Consider the following 16270-nt stretch of genomic DNA (forward strand, 5'->3'; position numbering starts at 1 on the left):
ATCAATAATACTGGTATTACAATAACACTAATAACTTATATTATAGAATTAATAATATTCTCTGAACGTGATCCTAATAAACTTGTGGATAATTAGACCAGATCCTCATAGATGCGAGGATAACTAGACCTGATCCTAGTAGACCCGAGAATAACTAAACCTGATCCTAGTAGACCTGAGGATAACTTGACCTGATCCTAGTAGACCCGAGGACAACTAGACCTGATCCTAGCAGAACCGAGGACAACCAGACCTGATCCCAACAGGCCCGAGGATAACTAGACCTGATCCTAGTAGACCTGAGGATAACTAAACCTGATCCTCATAGATCTGAGGATAACTAAACCTGATCCTCATAGACCTGAGGATAACTACACCTGATCCTAGCAGACCCAAGAATAACTAGACCTGATCCTAGTAGACCTGAGGATAACTATACCTGATTCTAGTAGACCCGAGGATAACTAGACCTGATCCTAACAGGCCCGAGGACAACCAGACCTGATCCCAACAGGCCCGAGGATAACTAGACCTGATCCTAGTAGACCTGAGGATAACTATACCTGATTCTAGTAGACCCGAGGATAACTAGACCTGATCCTAGCAGAACCGAGGACAACCAGACCTGATCCCAACAGGCCCGAGGATAACTAGACCTGATCCTAGTAGACCTGAGGATAACTAGACCTGATCCTAGTAGACCCAAGAATAACTAGACCTGATCCTAGTAGACCCGAGGATAACTAAACCTGATCCTCATAGACCTGAGGATAACTAAACCTGATCCTCATAGACCTGAGGATAACTATACCTGATTCTAGTAGACCCGAGGATAACTAGACCTGATCCTAACAGGCCCGAGGATAACTAGACCTGATCCTAGTAGACCTGAGGATAACTTGACCTGATCCTAGTAGACCCGAGGACAACTAGACCTGATTCTAGTAGATCCGAGTATAACTAGACCTTACATTGCTAAACACCAGAGACCACTTTCAGTGATGTAAAGTACCTTGTGGACTTCGTCTTTCTCCTGTCTCAGTGTCTTCACCTGCCTCTCCAGGGTCTTCAGTTTGGAGGAGGAGCTCTCGTAATCCTGTCTGAGTGTGACCGCCTCCTCCAGCTGGTGCTCCAGCCTATCAGAGTCTACCACAACAGAGGGGCGGGGTTTACTCACCTGAAGGATGCTGACCGCTAAATATGACCAAAAACTAAAACTGGTAGTCCTACTACTGCTGATACTAGTACTGATACTAGTGCCACCGTGGTACTAGCATTATTAGTGCCACTACAACTGCAGTACTGCTGTTACTTGAAATGATACTGCTGACTGTACTAGAACAGGTATTGGTACTAAAATCAATAGAACTACTACAACTGTACTACTGCTATTTAGGACTGGCTCTGCTGTTTTACTGTTTAACTATTGGTATTACATCTACTATCATTACCACAAATGTACTGTTGCTGCTAGTACTAGTACAACTACTCGTGCTACTACAAACTGTACTACTGCTTCTGCTAGTTGTGATACTACTGATGCTGCTACTAAAACTGCTAATACTACTACTGCTGTGCTTCTTCTGCTGCTAGTACTGATGGTACTATTTTTACTAGCACTGCTGCTTGTACTCAAAGCATCATTTCTATTATTACTGTTAGAAGTGGTACTACAAGTACAACGTCATTCAGGTTTTTGTTGACACATTTTGAAAAAAGTGTGATATTTAAACTGGAAATGATTTCTGCAGTGACTTTTATTGTTACTACTGCTACTACCCAAACTATCACCACTACCATAACTAGTACTACTACCACCACCACTACTTATACTACTACCACTCTGACCTGCCAGCTTCTTCTTCAGCCGTTCGATCTCCTCATTCAACTTTTTGATCTCTTTGTCTCGAGTCAGAGTTCCTCCTCGGGCCGGAGCCTGCAGGGCCTGAGTCGACTCTACAGATCAGGGGTCAGAGGTCAGGAGTACTACATCCGGCGCGGTAAATATTTGAATCCTGTACACTTGAATGTCATTTGTAGTTTTAATTTTAAATGTGTCTGTCTCACCCTGCAGCTTGCGGTTCAGCTCCTGTTTCTCCTGCTCTAGTCGGCGGATCCGCCTCTCAAATGCTTCCACCTCCTGCCCTCCTCCTCCTCCCCGCTCCTCCTCCTCCTGGTGGAGGCCAAGCCCCACCCGGCCGACGGAGCTGCGATCAGCAAAGCAGCTGTCGGTGGTGTAGGTGAAGCCGACAAAGGGGAGGTGCTGACCAGTGAAACCAGTGTGAGACATCGGAGGGCTGATGTCCTGCAGGAATCAGAATCAGAAACTGTTCATTGCCAAGTAACATACATTACAAGGAATTTGCCGTGGTCTGAAGGTGCTATTGTTTTGACAACAAATATGTAGAATATAAAAGGTAAAATAAGAATAAAAATAAAAATAAGATAAGATAAGATAAATAACAAACAGTGCAGTGACCAAAATAAAGTAAAGTGTCCAGATAAGTGTCCAGTGGGGGGTGGGTGCATTAATGTAACGCAGGGGGGACAGGGGTGATGTACGTTAATATAACGTGTAACTTGTGTTTGTGTCTGGGGGGGGGGTGAACGTAAGTTTGTCAGGTTGACTGCAGAGGGGAAGAAACTGTTTTTGTGGCGAGAGGTTTTGGTCCTGATGGACCGCAGCCTCCTGCCAGAGGGGAGGGGGTCGAACAGATGGTGTCCAGGGTGGGAGGGGTCAGCAGCGATCTTCCCTGCTCTTCTCAGGGTCCTGGAGGAGTACAGGTCCTGAAGAGATGGGAGGTTGCAGCCAATCACCCTCTCTGCAGAGCGGATGATACGCTGCAGTCTGCGTCTGTCCTTGGTGGAGGCAGCAGCGTACCAGACAGGGATGGAGGAGGTGAGGATGGACTCTATGATGGCAGTGTATAAGTGAACCAGCATTGTTTGTGGCAGGTTAAACTTCCTCAGCTGCCTCAGGAAGTACATCCTGTGTTGGGCTTTCTTGATGAGGGAGCTGATGTTCAGCGAGTCTGAAACGTGTTTCCCCAGCTTCACGTGCTGCTTCCTGTCAGACAGGAAATCTGTGATCCACCTGCAGGTGGGGTCAGGCACGTTCACCTGGGAGAGCTTGTCCTGAAGAAGAGCCAGGACGATCGTGTTGAAGGCAGAGCTGAAGTCCACAAACAGGATCCTGGCATAGGATCCTGCGGAGTCCAGGTGCTGGAGGATGAAGTGTAGGGCCAAGTTGACGGCGTCGTCTACAGACCTGTTGGCTCTGTAGGCAAACTGCAGGGGGTCCAGCAGAGGGTCGGTGATGGATTTGAGGTGGGACAAGACCAGGCGTTCAAATGATTTCATAACCACAGAGGTCAGGGCGACGGGTCTGTAGTCATTTAATCCTGTGGGCCCTGGTTTTTTGGGGACGGGGGTGATGGTGGAGGCCTTGAAGCAGGCTGGCACGTGGCATGTCTCCAGTGAGGTGTTGAAGATGTCCGTGAACACCGGAGACAGCCGATTGGTGCAGCGCTTCAGGCAGGATGGGGAGATGGAGTCTGGTCCAGCAGCTTTCCGGGGGTTTTGTCTCTTGAAGAGCCTGTTCACATCTCTTTCAAGGACAGACAGAGGTGTCGATGCTGGAGGGGGGGGGGGGGGGGCACTGTGGGGGGCAGCTGTGGTGGTAAGAGGTGTGACAGTTCAGCCCTAGGTGTGATGAGAGGGTTGGGGCTGTTGGGCTGGAGCTGGTGGGTGATGGTGTGGGGGATGGTGTCAGGACTGTCCCAAACACTCTGTCAGACTGGACTTCATATTCTGAAGTGTTTGTATGTATGTGGACATATGAAGGCCTGACAGAGTAGAGGCAGGGCCTGAAACACTAGAGGCAGGGCCTGAGAGACTAAAGGGGGGACAGGTGCCTGCAAACTAGAGGTAGGTCCAGGGCCAGAAAGACTAGTCATATGCCTTTAAGACTAGAGGTAAGATCTGAAAGACTAGAGGCAGGGCCTGAAAGACTAGAGGCAGGGCCTGAAAGACTATAGACAGGGCCTGAAAGACTAGAGACGGGGCCTGAAAGACTAGATGCAGGGTCTGAAAGACTAGAGACAGGGCCTGAAAGACTCGAGGCAGGGTCTGACAGTCTAGAAAGACCACTCAGACTGGATTCTGACTGGTTAATAATGGGAACACCGGTACACTGTGACTCTAATTGGTTTACAACCAGAGTTTAATACTTCCTCACCGGGTTCTTGAGGACGTCATCATCAACGTCGAAGTTGGAGGTGTCGGTGGGCGAGGATACATCGGGAATGTAGGGGGCCTCTGTGGACCGGATGTTGTCCCAGTCGATCCCGCTGAAGAACGGGTGGCTCTTGAAGTCGGAGATCCCGTTCAGACCGAGTCGACGTTCCCTTGAGCACAGCAAGCGCTGGATCAGATCTTTGGCGTCCTCTGACACGTCAGTCGTATGGGAGGGGAACTGGAAACGCTCCTGAGACAACCACAGAAGAAGAAAACCACAGAACAACTGTGAGGAAAAAACTGAGAGGAAAGGGGAGTAAAGAGGATGGAGAGAGAGAGACAGAGAGACAGGCAAACAGACAGAGACAGATAGAGACAGAGAGACGGGCAGAGAGGGAGACAGACAGGCAGGCAGATAATGAGATAGAAAGCAGGACAGCAGCTTGTTCGTCCGCTGAGAGACGAGTTCAGATTTAGAAAAGAAGAAGTAGGACGAGAGTCTGGAGACAAACAGACCTGGAAACAGCTGATGACATGTCTCTCAGGCTGGATGGTTATTCAGTATTCTGCTTTATTGTTTCTACAACGACTGAATTCATTTACAAATTATATTTAATTTGATGCTTTTTAATTCATTCATCTTAACTGGATCAACATTAATGGCTTTTTTAAACTAACTACAGCAGAGGAGACTCGGTGGCTCTGACCTCGTGGTTCATGATCTTGCCGTAGGTTTCCACCAGTGACTCGGCGTAGAACGGCGTTTCTCCGTACAGCATCTCGTACATGCAGACTCCCAGAGACCACCAGTCACACTCCGGTCCATAGCGGCCCATTCCGTCCTCCATCGCCTGCAGGATCTCTGGAGAGATGTAGTCCGGAGTGCCCACTGCCACGGAGGACTGCACCTGCACCGAGACCACCAAATCTGTTACTGAAGGATTCCGTTCACTACATTAAACCCAGTTAACTCTAAAAATACTGCCAATTTAATTCTGAACTAAACCAAATGACAAAATCCACATGAGTGTGTTTGTGTTACCGTGCCGTCCTCCATCATACGGAGACAGGATCCAAAGTCAGCCAGGCGGATGTGACCGTTAACGTCCAGCAGGACGTTGTCTGGTTTTATGTCTCTGTGACACAAAAACACATTAAAACAGGTCAGAAAGGAGGTCACAACTTCTTCTTCTATTCTCATCCTATCTGATTGACAACCCAGAAGAAGAAGAACCTGACGACAACTTGTTTTAGCTCCGAGACACAGACAGACAGGTTGTCATGGTAACAGCCAGACTGGAGTCCAGCAGACTATAAACAGGCTGTCAACAGAGAGAGAGAGAGAGAGAGAGAGAGAGAGAGAGAGAGAAAACACACACCACGCCTCTCTCTACCATCTCTCACCATAGCTGTATAGTCATACTGGGAGGAGGTCTGACTGTAAGGGAACGCAGCTCAGAGTGTAGAAACTGACATGGAACGGGGCCGAGTGTTTCCTGTGTGTTTCTGCACAGGAAGGTGGAGGCTGAGCTGGACAGGACATAACTTCATTTCCCAGAGGACACTGCTGACAGGAAGAGCCCACTTCCTCTGACACGTGCACAGTATTATTACCATGGTAACCAGCTGCTCCAGCACATTAAACCGAACATCTGTCACCACACCTGTCTGTTGGATGCTTCACAGCAACTCACCATCAGCCTCCACATGCACACCAGGGTAACCAGTACCTGTGGATGTAGTGCTGCTGGTGGATGGAGTGGATGGCGAGCACCATCTCAGCGACGTAGAACTTGGACATGTCCTCCGGAAGACGATCCTCAAACTTACTGAGCAGTGTCAGCAGGTCCCCGCCCACGTAGTAATCCATCACCAGGTACTGCAGTACAACACAGGTACATATATCAGTACTATCATGGAAACTATGGAAATCTGGACCTGCTTCACCTGCCATATACTACCTCACTATTACTACTTAAATATTGTAAATGTGTATATTTTTATTTTCTATTTCTTATTTTTATATTTTGTACATACTTTTATTTCTAAATTGATGCTGCTTTCTACGCTTGAATGGGAGCACTGGTACTGTACAATTTTCCCCCGGGGATCAATAAAGTATTTCTGATTCTGGTAGTAGTATTAGCAGGAGTAGTATTAGCAGGAGTAGAATTAGCAGGAGTAGAATTAGCAGTAGTAGAAGTAGTATTAGCAGTAGCAGTAGTATTACAGTAGTAGTATTAGCAGTAGCAGAAGTATTACAGTAGTAGTAGCAGCAGCAGCAGTAGTAGTAGTATTATTAGTACTGACCAGATAGTTGTCGTCCTGGAAGGCGTAGTGCAGAGTTGTGATCCACTGACTGTCTCCTTTCACCAGGACGTCACGTTCTTCTCTGAAACACGCCGTCTGTACAGACGACATGTTCACATGTTTAAAACTGCACACTAACATAACATGTTAACACCATGTCATGATCCACATTAGGGAGACCAGGCCTGGACCAGACCCGGGGTTAAAGTTGGAACCAGGATCTACATTCACCTCAGCTCTCTTTAGCATCTCCCACTTATTGAGAATCTTCATGGCGTAGACTCTCTCTGTGTGTTTCATCTTCACCACGGCAACCTGAGAGAGAGAGGGGCGAGAGACATAAACACTGAGAAAGAGAGGGGCAAGAGACATTAACACTGAGAGAGGGGCGAGAGACATTAACACTGAGAGAGGGGCGAGAGACACAAACACAGAGAGAGAGGGGCGGGAGACATTAACACAGAGAGGGGGGGCGAGAGACATAAACACTGAGAGAGAGAGGGGCAAGAGACATAAACACTGAGAAAGAGGGGTGAGAGACATTAACACAGAGAGAGAGAGAGGGGCGAGAGACACAAACACTGAGAGAGAGAGGGGCGAGAGAAATTAACACAGAGAGGGGCGAGAGACACAAACACAGAGAGAGAGGGGCGAGAGACATTAACACTGAGAGAGAGGGGCGAGAGACATTAACACTGAGGGAGAGAGGGGCGAGAGGGCGAGAGACATAAACACTGAGAAAGAGAGGGGCGAGAGACACAAACACTGAGAGAGAGGGGCGAGAGACCTTAACACTGAGAGAGAGAGAGGGGGGCGAAAGACAGTAACACTGAGGGAGAGAGGGGCGAGAGACATTAACACTGTTATAAAACACTACAAGGTGTGCGCAATGCAGCTGTCTGATTGGCTAATACAAAACACCTCCTCAGGTTAAGTCACCTGAGCTGCTCGAAGTAACCTGTCAGACTCTTGGTTGTTTTGATATCAGATACCTGTTTGAGCTCAGTGCCACACCTTCATCTACCTGTAACCACACACATACACACACAGATTATGAGCTGTATCTGTGTGTTTGTGAGGACCAGACTGAGTCTCCAAGTGAGGTACTGTCCTCACAAGTACAGTAACACAAAGGTCTGTGTGTGTTTATATCCTGAGGCAGCAGGCAGGTGTGGCGTTGACACACCTTTCCTCTGGTATGTGGACAATGAACACACACACCTTGCTGGTGAAGAGGAAAAGCTGCCATGCAAGGTGCTGGTCTCCATCAGGAGCAACTTAGGGTTCTTGCTCAAGGACACTTCGACATGACGGGGGCAGCCGGGGATCGAACCCCCAACCCGCTCCAACCAGCTATACCTCCCATGCTAACCACTGCGCCACCACGCCACCCAACCTAATTAACTTTATTACCCACAAAGCCCTGGTGTTGATGTCACTAAGGCTGACTATATATGTGGAGTTGAAGCAGATTTAGACCAAAACTACATTAGTGATGTAGTCTTGTACCATGAGTCCTGACCTCACCTGCGATCCAGATCTGATCATCAGAGTCCTGCTGACATCACTGCTATGTCGGTGTCATTATAATATTCAGTGTGTATCTCACAGCACTGATGTCAGATCAATTCTCTGTCCTGTTTGTAGATTATTTATTTTTACCTTCTGTTATATGTAAAATACTTTGAGGTTGATTCACACTCGTATCAAAAACAGAAAGTTTGTTTGTTCATATGAATATAAATATAATAAGAAACAGCCAAGTCAGGCTGAGTTCACTGAACACAAATCAGATCTGAACACAAGGACTTTAACATGTTAATGATTGACAGGAGGCTGAGACATGTTAATGATTGACAGCAGACTGCGAGCTGGACTTCATAAATCCACCTGGAAATCAAAGACAAAAGATGCTACAGAACCTGCCAGAGAATCCTCCTGTTTTTAAGTTTCCTTCAGTGTCACAGTGATCCAGTGATAGTTGTCTGTCCATCCATGAGGACACTGCAGACCGGAGCTGCTAACAGCTGATTCAGCTACTTTAATGAGGACCATGTGACTACATGGAAACAAATATAGACTAAGAAACATTTAATCTACAACTGAACACCAGAAAATTTACAGGTGTATTTCATTAATGTTATTTTCTTTGATCTGATTGGTTCCTCTACTGTGTTCACAGACACATGTGGTATTCTTGGTTGCTATACGTGTTTCAATAAAGTTTACTGAATAAAAAAAAAAGACAGTGAGCTCTGGTGGGAAGCTCAGAGGAAGAAGACAGGAAGTTGTGTGTTATAAACAGGAAATGCAGAGCCACATTTAACTGGAAACACTTCCTGTAACAACACAGGAAGAGACAGACAGACAGACAGACAGACAGACAGACAGAGAGAGACAGAGAAACAGACAGATGGAGAGACAGAGAGAGAGAGAGAGAGACAGATGGAGTGGAGAGACAGACAGAGAGAGACAGAGAAACAGACAGATGGAGAGACAAAGAGAGAGAGAGAGAGAGACAGATAGACAGAGACAGACAGAGAGAGACAGAAAGAGACAGAGAAACAGACAGATGGAGAGACAAAGAGAGAGAGAGAGAGAGAGACAGATAGACAGAGACAGACAGAGAGAGAGACAGAAAGAGACAGAGAAACAGACAGATGGAGAGACAAAGAGAGAGAGAGAGAGACAGAGAGAGAGACAGATGGAGAGACAAAGAGAGAGAGAGAGAGAGAGACAGATAGACAGAGACAGACAGAGAGAGACAGAAAGAGACAGAGAAACAGACAGATGGAGAGACAAAGAGAGAGAGAGAGAGAGACAGATAGACAGAGACAGACAGAGAGAGAGACAGAAAGAGACAGAGAAACAGACAGATGGAGAGACAAAGAGAGAGAGAGAGAGACAGAGAGAGAGACAGATGGAGAGACAAAGAGAGAGAGAGAGAGAGAGAGACAGATAGACAGAGAGACAGAGAGAGAGAGAGAGAGAGAGAGACAGATAGACAGAGAGACAGAGAGAGAGAGACAGACAGACAGACAGACAGACAGACAGACAGAGACAGGCAGACAGGCTCATGCTTATTTTAAGCTAACTTTTGAACTGTCAGCTCTTTGGAGCGAACAGACGAGCTACAGGTCGTCCTTTGGACAGCAGGTGGCGGTACAGGCGACGCTTTACACTGTAATCTACCAGTCAAAAGAAGAAGTGTCCTTAGGAGTTTGTCTCTACTGCGCAGGTTTGAATTGTTCAGTCATTTCAGCTGGTGTCGGCCATGTTTCATGCTGGTCTGACGAAGACCAATTAATGTGGAATCAGCTGATCAGTCATGTGAGTTAAAAGGTCGCAATCTCAATCTCGTGTCCACATCCCATTTCGACAAAGCCAAAAACCATCTCAAGTTTGATCAAATGTGGCTGTTTCCATACAGTCAGTGTGTGTACTTAATGTATATATTAATACTTAATGCACACACTAATACGTAATGTGCAATGCTTAAACACGGCTAGAGAGGCTGAGGTCTGTCACTATCTAATTATAGATTTTAGGAGGAGCAGCAGGAGGTTGGTGTGTGTGTGAAGGAAACGTCAGTTTCCTGCTCAGATCTGGTTTTTACTTCCTGTATTTTCCTGAGAACTTCCTGTTTCCACTGAGGAGATTATTTTCACCGAACTACTGAGGAAGAGGAGGAAGAGGCAGGCCTTTCCATAAGGATATGGAGTAGCCAGCCGGCGGGAAAAAGCTCTGAAGAGGAGGAAGAGGAAGAGGTCCAGAGAGACAAACTGATGGGAGTCAGAGGTCAACAGGAAGTCTTACCTCTCCAAAGGCTCCTCGTCCAATCACCTTCAGCATCTCAAAGTCTTCTCTGTGCAGCCGCATGTCCTTCACTGTGGTGGTGAACGGCTTCACTGAGGACACCAGGACAACACACACCATTAGTACACACACACATACACACAGGACAACACACACTGTTAGTACACACACACACACCGTTAGTACACACACACACACCGTTAGTCTACACATACACACATTAAACACACACACGCCAAGGTAGATATATTCTGAATACCTTTTTTTCCCCCAATCAAGACGCTTAGTCATTTCATAACGCACACAGACCTACAGACCTTCAGACCATCAGACCTTCAGACTATCAGAACTTCACACCATCAGACTATCAGACCTTCAGACCATCAGACCTTCAGACCATTAGACCTTCAGCCCCGCGGAGTTTTACCGGGACGTTTTGGCAGAGTACCAGTTGCTGTCTATCCATGTTACCCAGTTAGTTACAGAGAAAAGAACAACGATTACTTTCAAACTGTGTGTCGACATCGTTCAGCTGAAGTTGGGTCTGTCTGTGGAAACACTTCAAACATGACGTTTACGACGGCACCTGAATGTGTCGATTACAGACCAGAAAACCAGGAGAGGAGAGTCCCCCCCCCCCCACAGCGTCCAGGCAGCCTCTTCAGGTTCATACCGAACCATGAATTTTGTGAACCACTACAGCTCCAGTGTTGGAGCCTCAACACTGAACAGTCAGTGCAAGGTGATGTATCAATTAGTTAGCTAGGTAGCTACCACAACGACGTTACATCTCTTAGTTATTCATAAACCTTTGACTGGTTTATTACTGAACCCGGCCGTCATACAAACAGAAATATTAGATAAAAAAGAAACATAATATTTATCCATTGAAAATCATCTCTACAGTTGACTTCTATATAAACATTGTATGTTACTGTTCATACATAAATATTCACATCATATCATAGTTTATCTTCATTTCCATCTTCCTGTAAACTGTAAACTCTGTGTAACACTGAGAGAGGGGGGGTCATGCTCAGTGACCAGAAGGACACAGCAAGAGTATTGATTGAGCAGCAGACTGATAAACAGGATCAATAAGTATCTATTAAATCCATCAATCCAAAATATATCATACAAACACACACAGATGATATTCATACTAAAATGACTGATGAAGGAGTGATGATCGAGGGGCACTAGGACCCTGCAGACTGTCTGCTCATCTTCATCTTTTATTCATCTGCTCAATTTTTATCTGGGTCACACACACACACACACACACCTCTTTGCATGTGGAGCTGCTGACACACATGAATCCTTCACTTTGTTCGTCATCACATGAGAAACTGAACATTAAATGAAACTCAGCAGCTGATTGGTTCCACTGATGCTCATCAGAACGTGTTGGTAAAGTTAATGTGAGCACTAACTAGTCTCAAACTACTAAGTAGTCTAACCAGCTAGTAAAGACTTTAATGATGTGTATATCTGTTGCTTGGAAACATCTGTAGCGCTGTCCAATCAGGAGCAAGCAACTATGTAAATGGGAAGTAACTGTAGCATCACAAGCCAGCACAACTTCTCTCTCTCCGTCACCTGTCATACGCCTGTAACCTATGGACTGTGAAAGCTGACAACACTTTGCCATCTAAGCAACCAATCGTGTGTCGTGTCGTCTGCAGTAACTTTATTTTGTTATCACCAAAACACAGTAATGTTACAGCTACATGGTTGCTTTGGTTATAGCAAGCTAGCCACCATGTCAGCATAGTTTACACCTCTCTGTGTCTGTCATTAACAGGGTTAGTTTTAACAGTAGAGAGTAGAACACAACACATTAGTATGCCATGCTAGCTTACATGGACAGAGGATAAACAGGCTGTAGCTCTGAATTAATGAGCTTTTACGTTAAATTGTTATGACCAAATGAAATTGGCCCTATTGGAACCACAAGAGCTTCACCTTTTACAGCTGAGCCCAGTTTGTTATATTTTAGAGTTTGTAGTTGTCCCCTAATATTTCTAAATAATGTGGTCCTAACGGAAGCAAGACAGACGTTATCCATATCCTCATCCACACCTCATAGACACACACCTGACACACACACACCTGTCACACACACACACCTGTTTAGTTACGATAGATATGTTGAACACATCAACAGCTGACATTTCATCTAAACATGTTCAAAAAGTCAAAATGATCACTCATCAGCTGAATCACATCATGATGACATCATCTGATCACATGACTGATTAACAAATCAATAACTGTGATCGTTAATGTTAATGAACTCACCGTTTTAATTATTTCATGTGAGTTTGAACACATTTGTCACATTGTGATATCTAGTGACAAATATTGTTAATATTGTGATACAATATTGATCAGATCACTTAGTTCCAGTCTGACCAGTTACAGGTTCTGGACTCCTGAACTGGACTCCAGGCTGATGAGTTGGTTTTTGATGGTTTCAGACAATATATATAGACAATATATATATATAGATACATAAATATCTATATATCTCTATATATATAGAGATATATATACAGTGCTGTGAAAAAGAATTTGCCCCCTTCCTGATTTCTAATATTTTTGCATATTTGTCATGCTTAAATGTTTCAGATCATCAAACAAATGTTAATATTAGACTAAGATAACCCGAGTAAATACAAAATGCAGTTTTTAAATGATGATTTCATTTTTTTTTTTCAGGGAAAAAAGCTATCCAAACCTACCTGGCCCTATGTGAAAAAGTGATTGCCCCCTAGACCTAATAACTGGTTGTGCCATCCTTGGTGGCAACAACTGCAATCAAGCGTTTGCGATAACTGTCAATGAGTCTTTTACATCGCTGTGGAGGAATTCTGGCCCACTCTTCTTTGCAGAATTGTTTTAATTCAGCCACATTGGAGGGTTTTCGAGCATGAACGGCCTGTTTAAGGTGATGCCACAGCATCTCAGTTGGATTTAAGTTCAGACTTTGACTAGGCCACTCCAAACCCTTCATTTTGTTTTTTAAGCCATTCAGTGGTGGACCTGCTGGTGTGTTTCCGATCATTGTCCTGCTGCATAACCCAAGTGCACTTGAGCTTGAGGTCTTGAACTGATGGCCGGACATTCTCCTTCAGGATTTTCTGGCAGAGAGCAGAATTCATGGTTCCATCAATTACGGCAAGTCGTCCAGGTCCTGAAGCAGCAAAGCAGCCCCAGACCATCACACTACCACCACCACGTGGTAGTGTGATGGTTTGACTGTTGGTATGATGTTCTTTTTATGAAATACTGTGTTAGTTTTACGCCAGATGTAACGAGACACACACCTTCCAAAAAGTTCAACTTTTGTCTAGTCTTGGGGATCATCAAGATGTTTTTTGGCAAATGTGAGACGAGCCTTTGTGTTCTTTTTGATCAGCAGAGGTTTTCGCCTTGGAACTCCATTTTTGCCCAGTCTCTTTCTTATTGTTGAATCATGGACACTGATGTGAGGCCTGCAGTTCTTTAGATGTTGTTCTTGGTTCTTTTGTGACCTCCTGGATGAGTAGTCCATGCGCTCCTGGAGTAATTTTGGTAGGCCGGCCACCCCTGGGAAGGTTCACCACTGTTCCAAGTTTTCTTCATTTGTGGATAATGGCTCTCACCATGAATCGCTGGAGTCCCAAAGCCTTAGAAATGGCTTTGTAACCCTTTCCAGACTGATAGATGTCAATGACTTTGTTTCTTATCTGTTCTTGAATTTCTTTAGACCTCGGCATGGTGTTTTGCTTTTTGAGATCTTTCAGCCTGCTTCATTTTGTCAGACAGGTTCTATTTAAGTGATTTCTTGATTCAACAGGTCTGGCAGTAATCAGGCCTGGGTGTGGCTAGTGAAATTGAACTCAGCTTTCCATAAAATGTGGTTAATCACAGTTAATTCATGATTTAACAAGGGGGGGCAATTACTTTTTCACATAGGGCCAGGTAGGTTTGGATAGCTTTTTTCCCTAATAAAATGAAATCATCATTTAAAAACTGCATTTTGTATTTACTCGGGTTATCTTTGTCTAATATTAAAATTTGTTTGATGATCTGAAACATTTAAGTGTGACAAATGTGCAAAAATATATAATAAAATAAAATATAAGAAATCAGGAAGGGGGCAAATACTTTTTCACAGCACTGTATATATATATGAGCAAGTGTATGTCAGTCAGAGACAGAGGTGAAAATATGAATCATCAATCTTTTGTGTGTACAGGAAACACAAAACACATTGTCATTTGTCTATCTGACTGTCTGTCTGTGTGTTTATCTTTTTTTCTGTCTGTCTATCTATCTATCTATCTGTCTGTCTGTCTGTCTGACTGTCTGTCTGTCTGTCTGACTGTCTGTCTGTCTGACTATCTGACTATCTGACTGTCTGTCTGACTGTCTATCCGACTGTCTGTCTGTCTGTCTGTCTGTCTGTCTATCCGACTGTCTGTCTGTCTGCCTGTTTCATCAGAACTTCAGAGACTCAAACAGCTCCTGAAACCAGGCCAGATCAAACCAGGACAAACCATGCTTAACAGGAACAGGGTGAACCAGGACAAAGTGGACCAGAGTGGGAAGTCCCAAAACATCCCCAAATCAGCCTGGAAACTGTAAAAGGACACCTGGCAACATCAAAACATAGGACCCCATAAGAACATCCATGAAATCCCTGGACATGCCTGGATCACTTGAGGGACCCCTAAAGTTCACTAGTACCCCCTCAAAGACCACTGAAAGCTCTCAAGTATCTCCTAAAACCTCCCTGAAGCCCCCTGGAAATCCCTCAAGGACTCCCAAGTGTCCTGGAAAACATAATGTTCCATTAGAAACTCTCCTGAACCCCTAAATATCCAGGGACCTCTCAAGGTTCATTAGAACCCCCTCAAGGAGCCCTGAACAGTTTCCCTCAACCTTCCAAAAGCCCCCTGGAACCTCTCAAGGACCCTTGAACTTCTCTGAAGCTTACTGAGCTTCCCCACAGGGCAACATTAAAACCATTCAGGGTCATCTGGGACCTCTTCAAATTTCCTGGAAAGCCCCCCCACCTCCACTTGAAAACCTGTCATGGACTCCTGAAACCAAACTACACCGGAAAGCCCTGAAGCCCACCTGACCCTCCCTGGAGCCCCCTCTGGTTCCCCGGGGAGCACCTGGCAGGCCCACAGTGACAGTAAAGGGTCCTGGGACCTACTGAATTGTGTTTTAATGGGTTTAGAGAACAAAAATAGGTCCAGGTTCAGGACCAGGACCGGGTGTGGGCTCTTACCCCACTCCAGGAAGTCGGTGACGTGCTTCTCCCTCTTCAGCGGGGAGTGGGAGCACTCAGTGTAGAAGCAGAGCAGCAGGTCCAGCAGCGCCTCCACACTCAGGCAACCCGCCGCCTTCTGCTCCAGCAGCAGCTCCTCCAGACGTTTCAGACGGACCTGAGCAGACATCCTGACCCGGGACAGTCACCCGCCGCTCCCGCTGACAAACCGACAACAACCCCCGCCACACAATCCGAGTGTAACCCGCCGCCCAGGCTCCGTTTCCTGCCGTGTCCTGCCGAGCTCAGCCTGCTAACTGCAGCTAGCTCGTTAGCTCCGGGAAAACATTCCCGACATTTTGAGCCGTCTGGGTTTCGGTGTGTCGGTGTGCCTACGCCGGCTAACGTCGGTCAGTCGTGTTGTGAGCCGTTCAGCCTGTAGGCCCACGTCTGTCCGTCCTCCACATCGGCTTTAATCCCGGTAAATCTGGACTTTCCTCTCAGAAATAGGGATGTCGGTCAGACCGTTGACTCGCTCAAATTGGCCGCCGCTGCTCCATGTCCCCGGGCCGGGTATTAGCTCGGTAACATGTCCGGGAGCTCCGGGACAGACTCGGGATTAATAACGAGGACCGTCAAGACCGC

At 45.9% G+C, this 16270-nt stretch overlaps 1 protein-coding gene across 3 annotated transcripts in view; it reads right to left on the reverse strand.

Annotated features, from left to right (window-relative positions):
- cdc42bpb (CDC42 binding protein kinase beta (DMPK-like)) overlaps nt 1-15815 on the reverse strand; it is a 33856-nt gene extending 18041 nt beyond the window's left edge. For all 3 annotated transcript variants that reach the window (XM_070925476.1, XM_070925475.1, XM_070925474.1), the window contains exons 1-11: nt 15647-15815; nt 10363-10454; nt 6778-6861; nt 6547-6642; nt 5967-6115; nt 5279-5372; nt 4944-5144; nt 4238-4486; nt 2068-2305; nt 1849-1956; nt 1013-1146 (exon numbers count right to left, since the gene is read on the reverse strand). In XM_070925476.1, coding sequence (XP_070781577.1) covers nt 1013-1146; nt 1849-1956; nt 2068-2305; nt 4238-4486; nt 4944-5144; nt 5279-5372; nt 5967-6115; nt 6547-6642; nt 6778-6861; nt 10363-10454; nt 15647-15815 — 1614 coding nt within the window. The remainder of the gene's footprint in view (nt 1-1012; nt 1147-1848; nt 1957-2067; nt 2306-4237; nt 4487-4943; nt 5145-5278; nt 5373-5966; nt 6116-6546; nt 6643-6777; nt 6862-10362; nt 10455-15646) is intronic.
- Nucleotides 15816-16270: the final 455 nt, after the last annotated feature.

This window comes from Enoplosus armatus, chromosome 19 (genome assembly GCF_043641665.1).
Source record: "Enoplosus armatus isolate fEnoArm2 chromosome 19, fEnoArm2.hap1, whole genome shotgun sequence".
Taxonomy (NCBI): Eukaryota; Metazoa; Chordata; class Actinopteri; order Centrarchiformes; family Enoplosidae; genus Enoplosus; species Enoplosus armatus.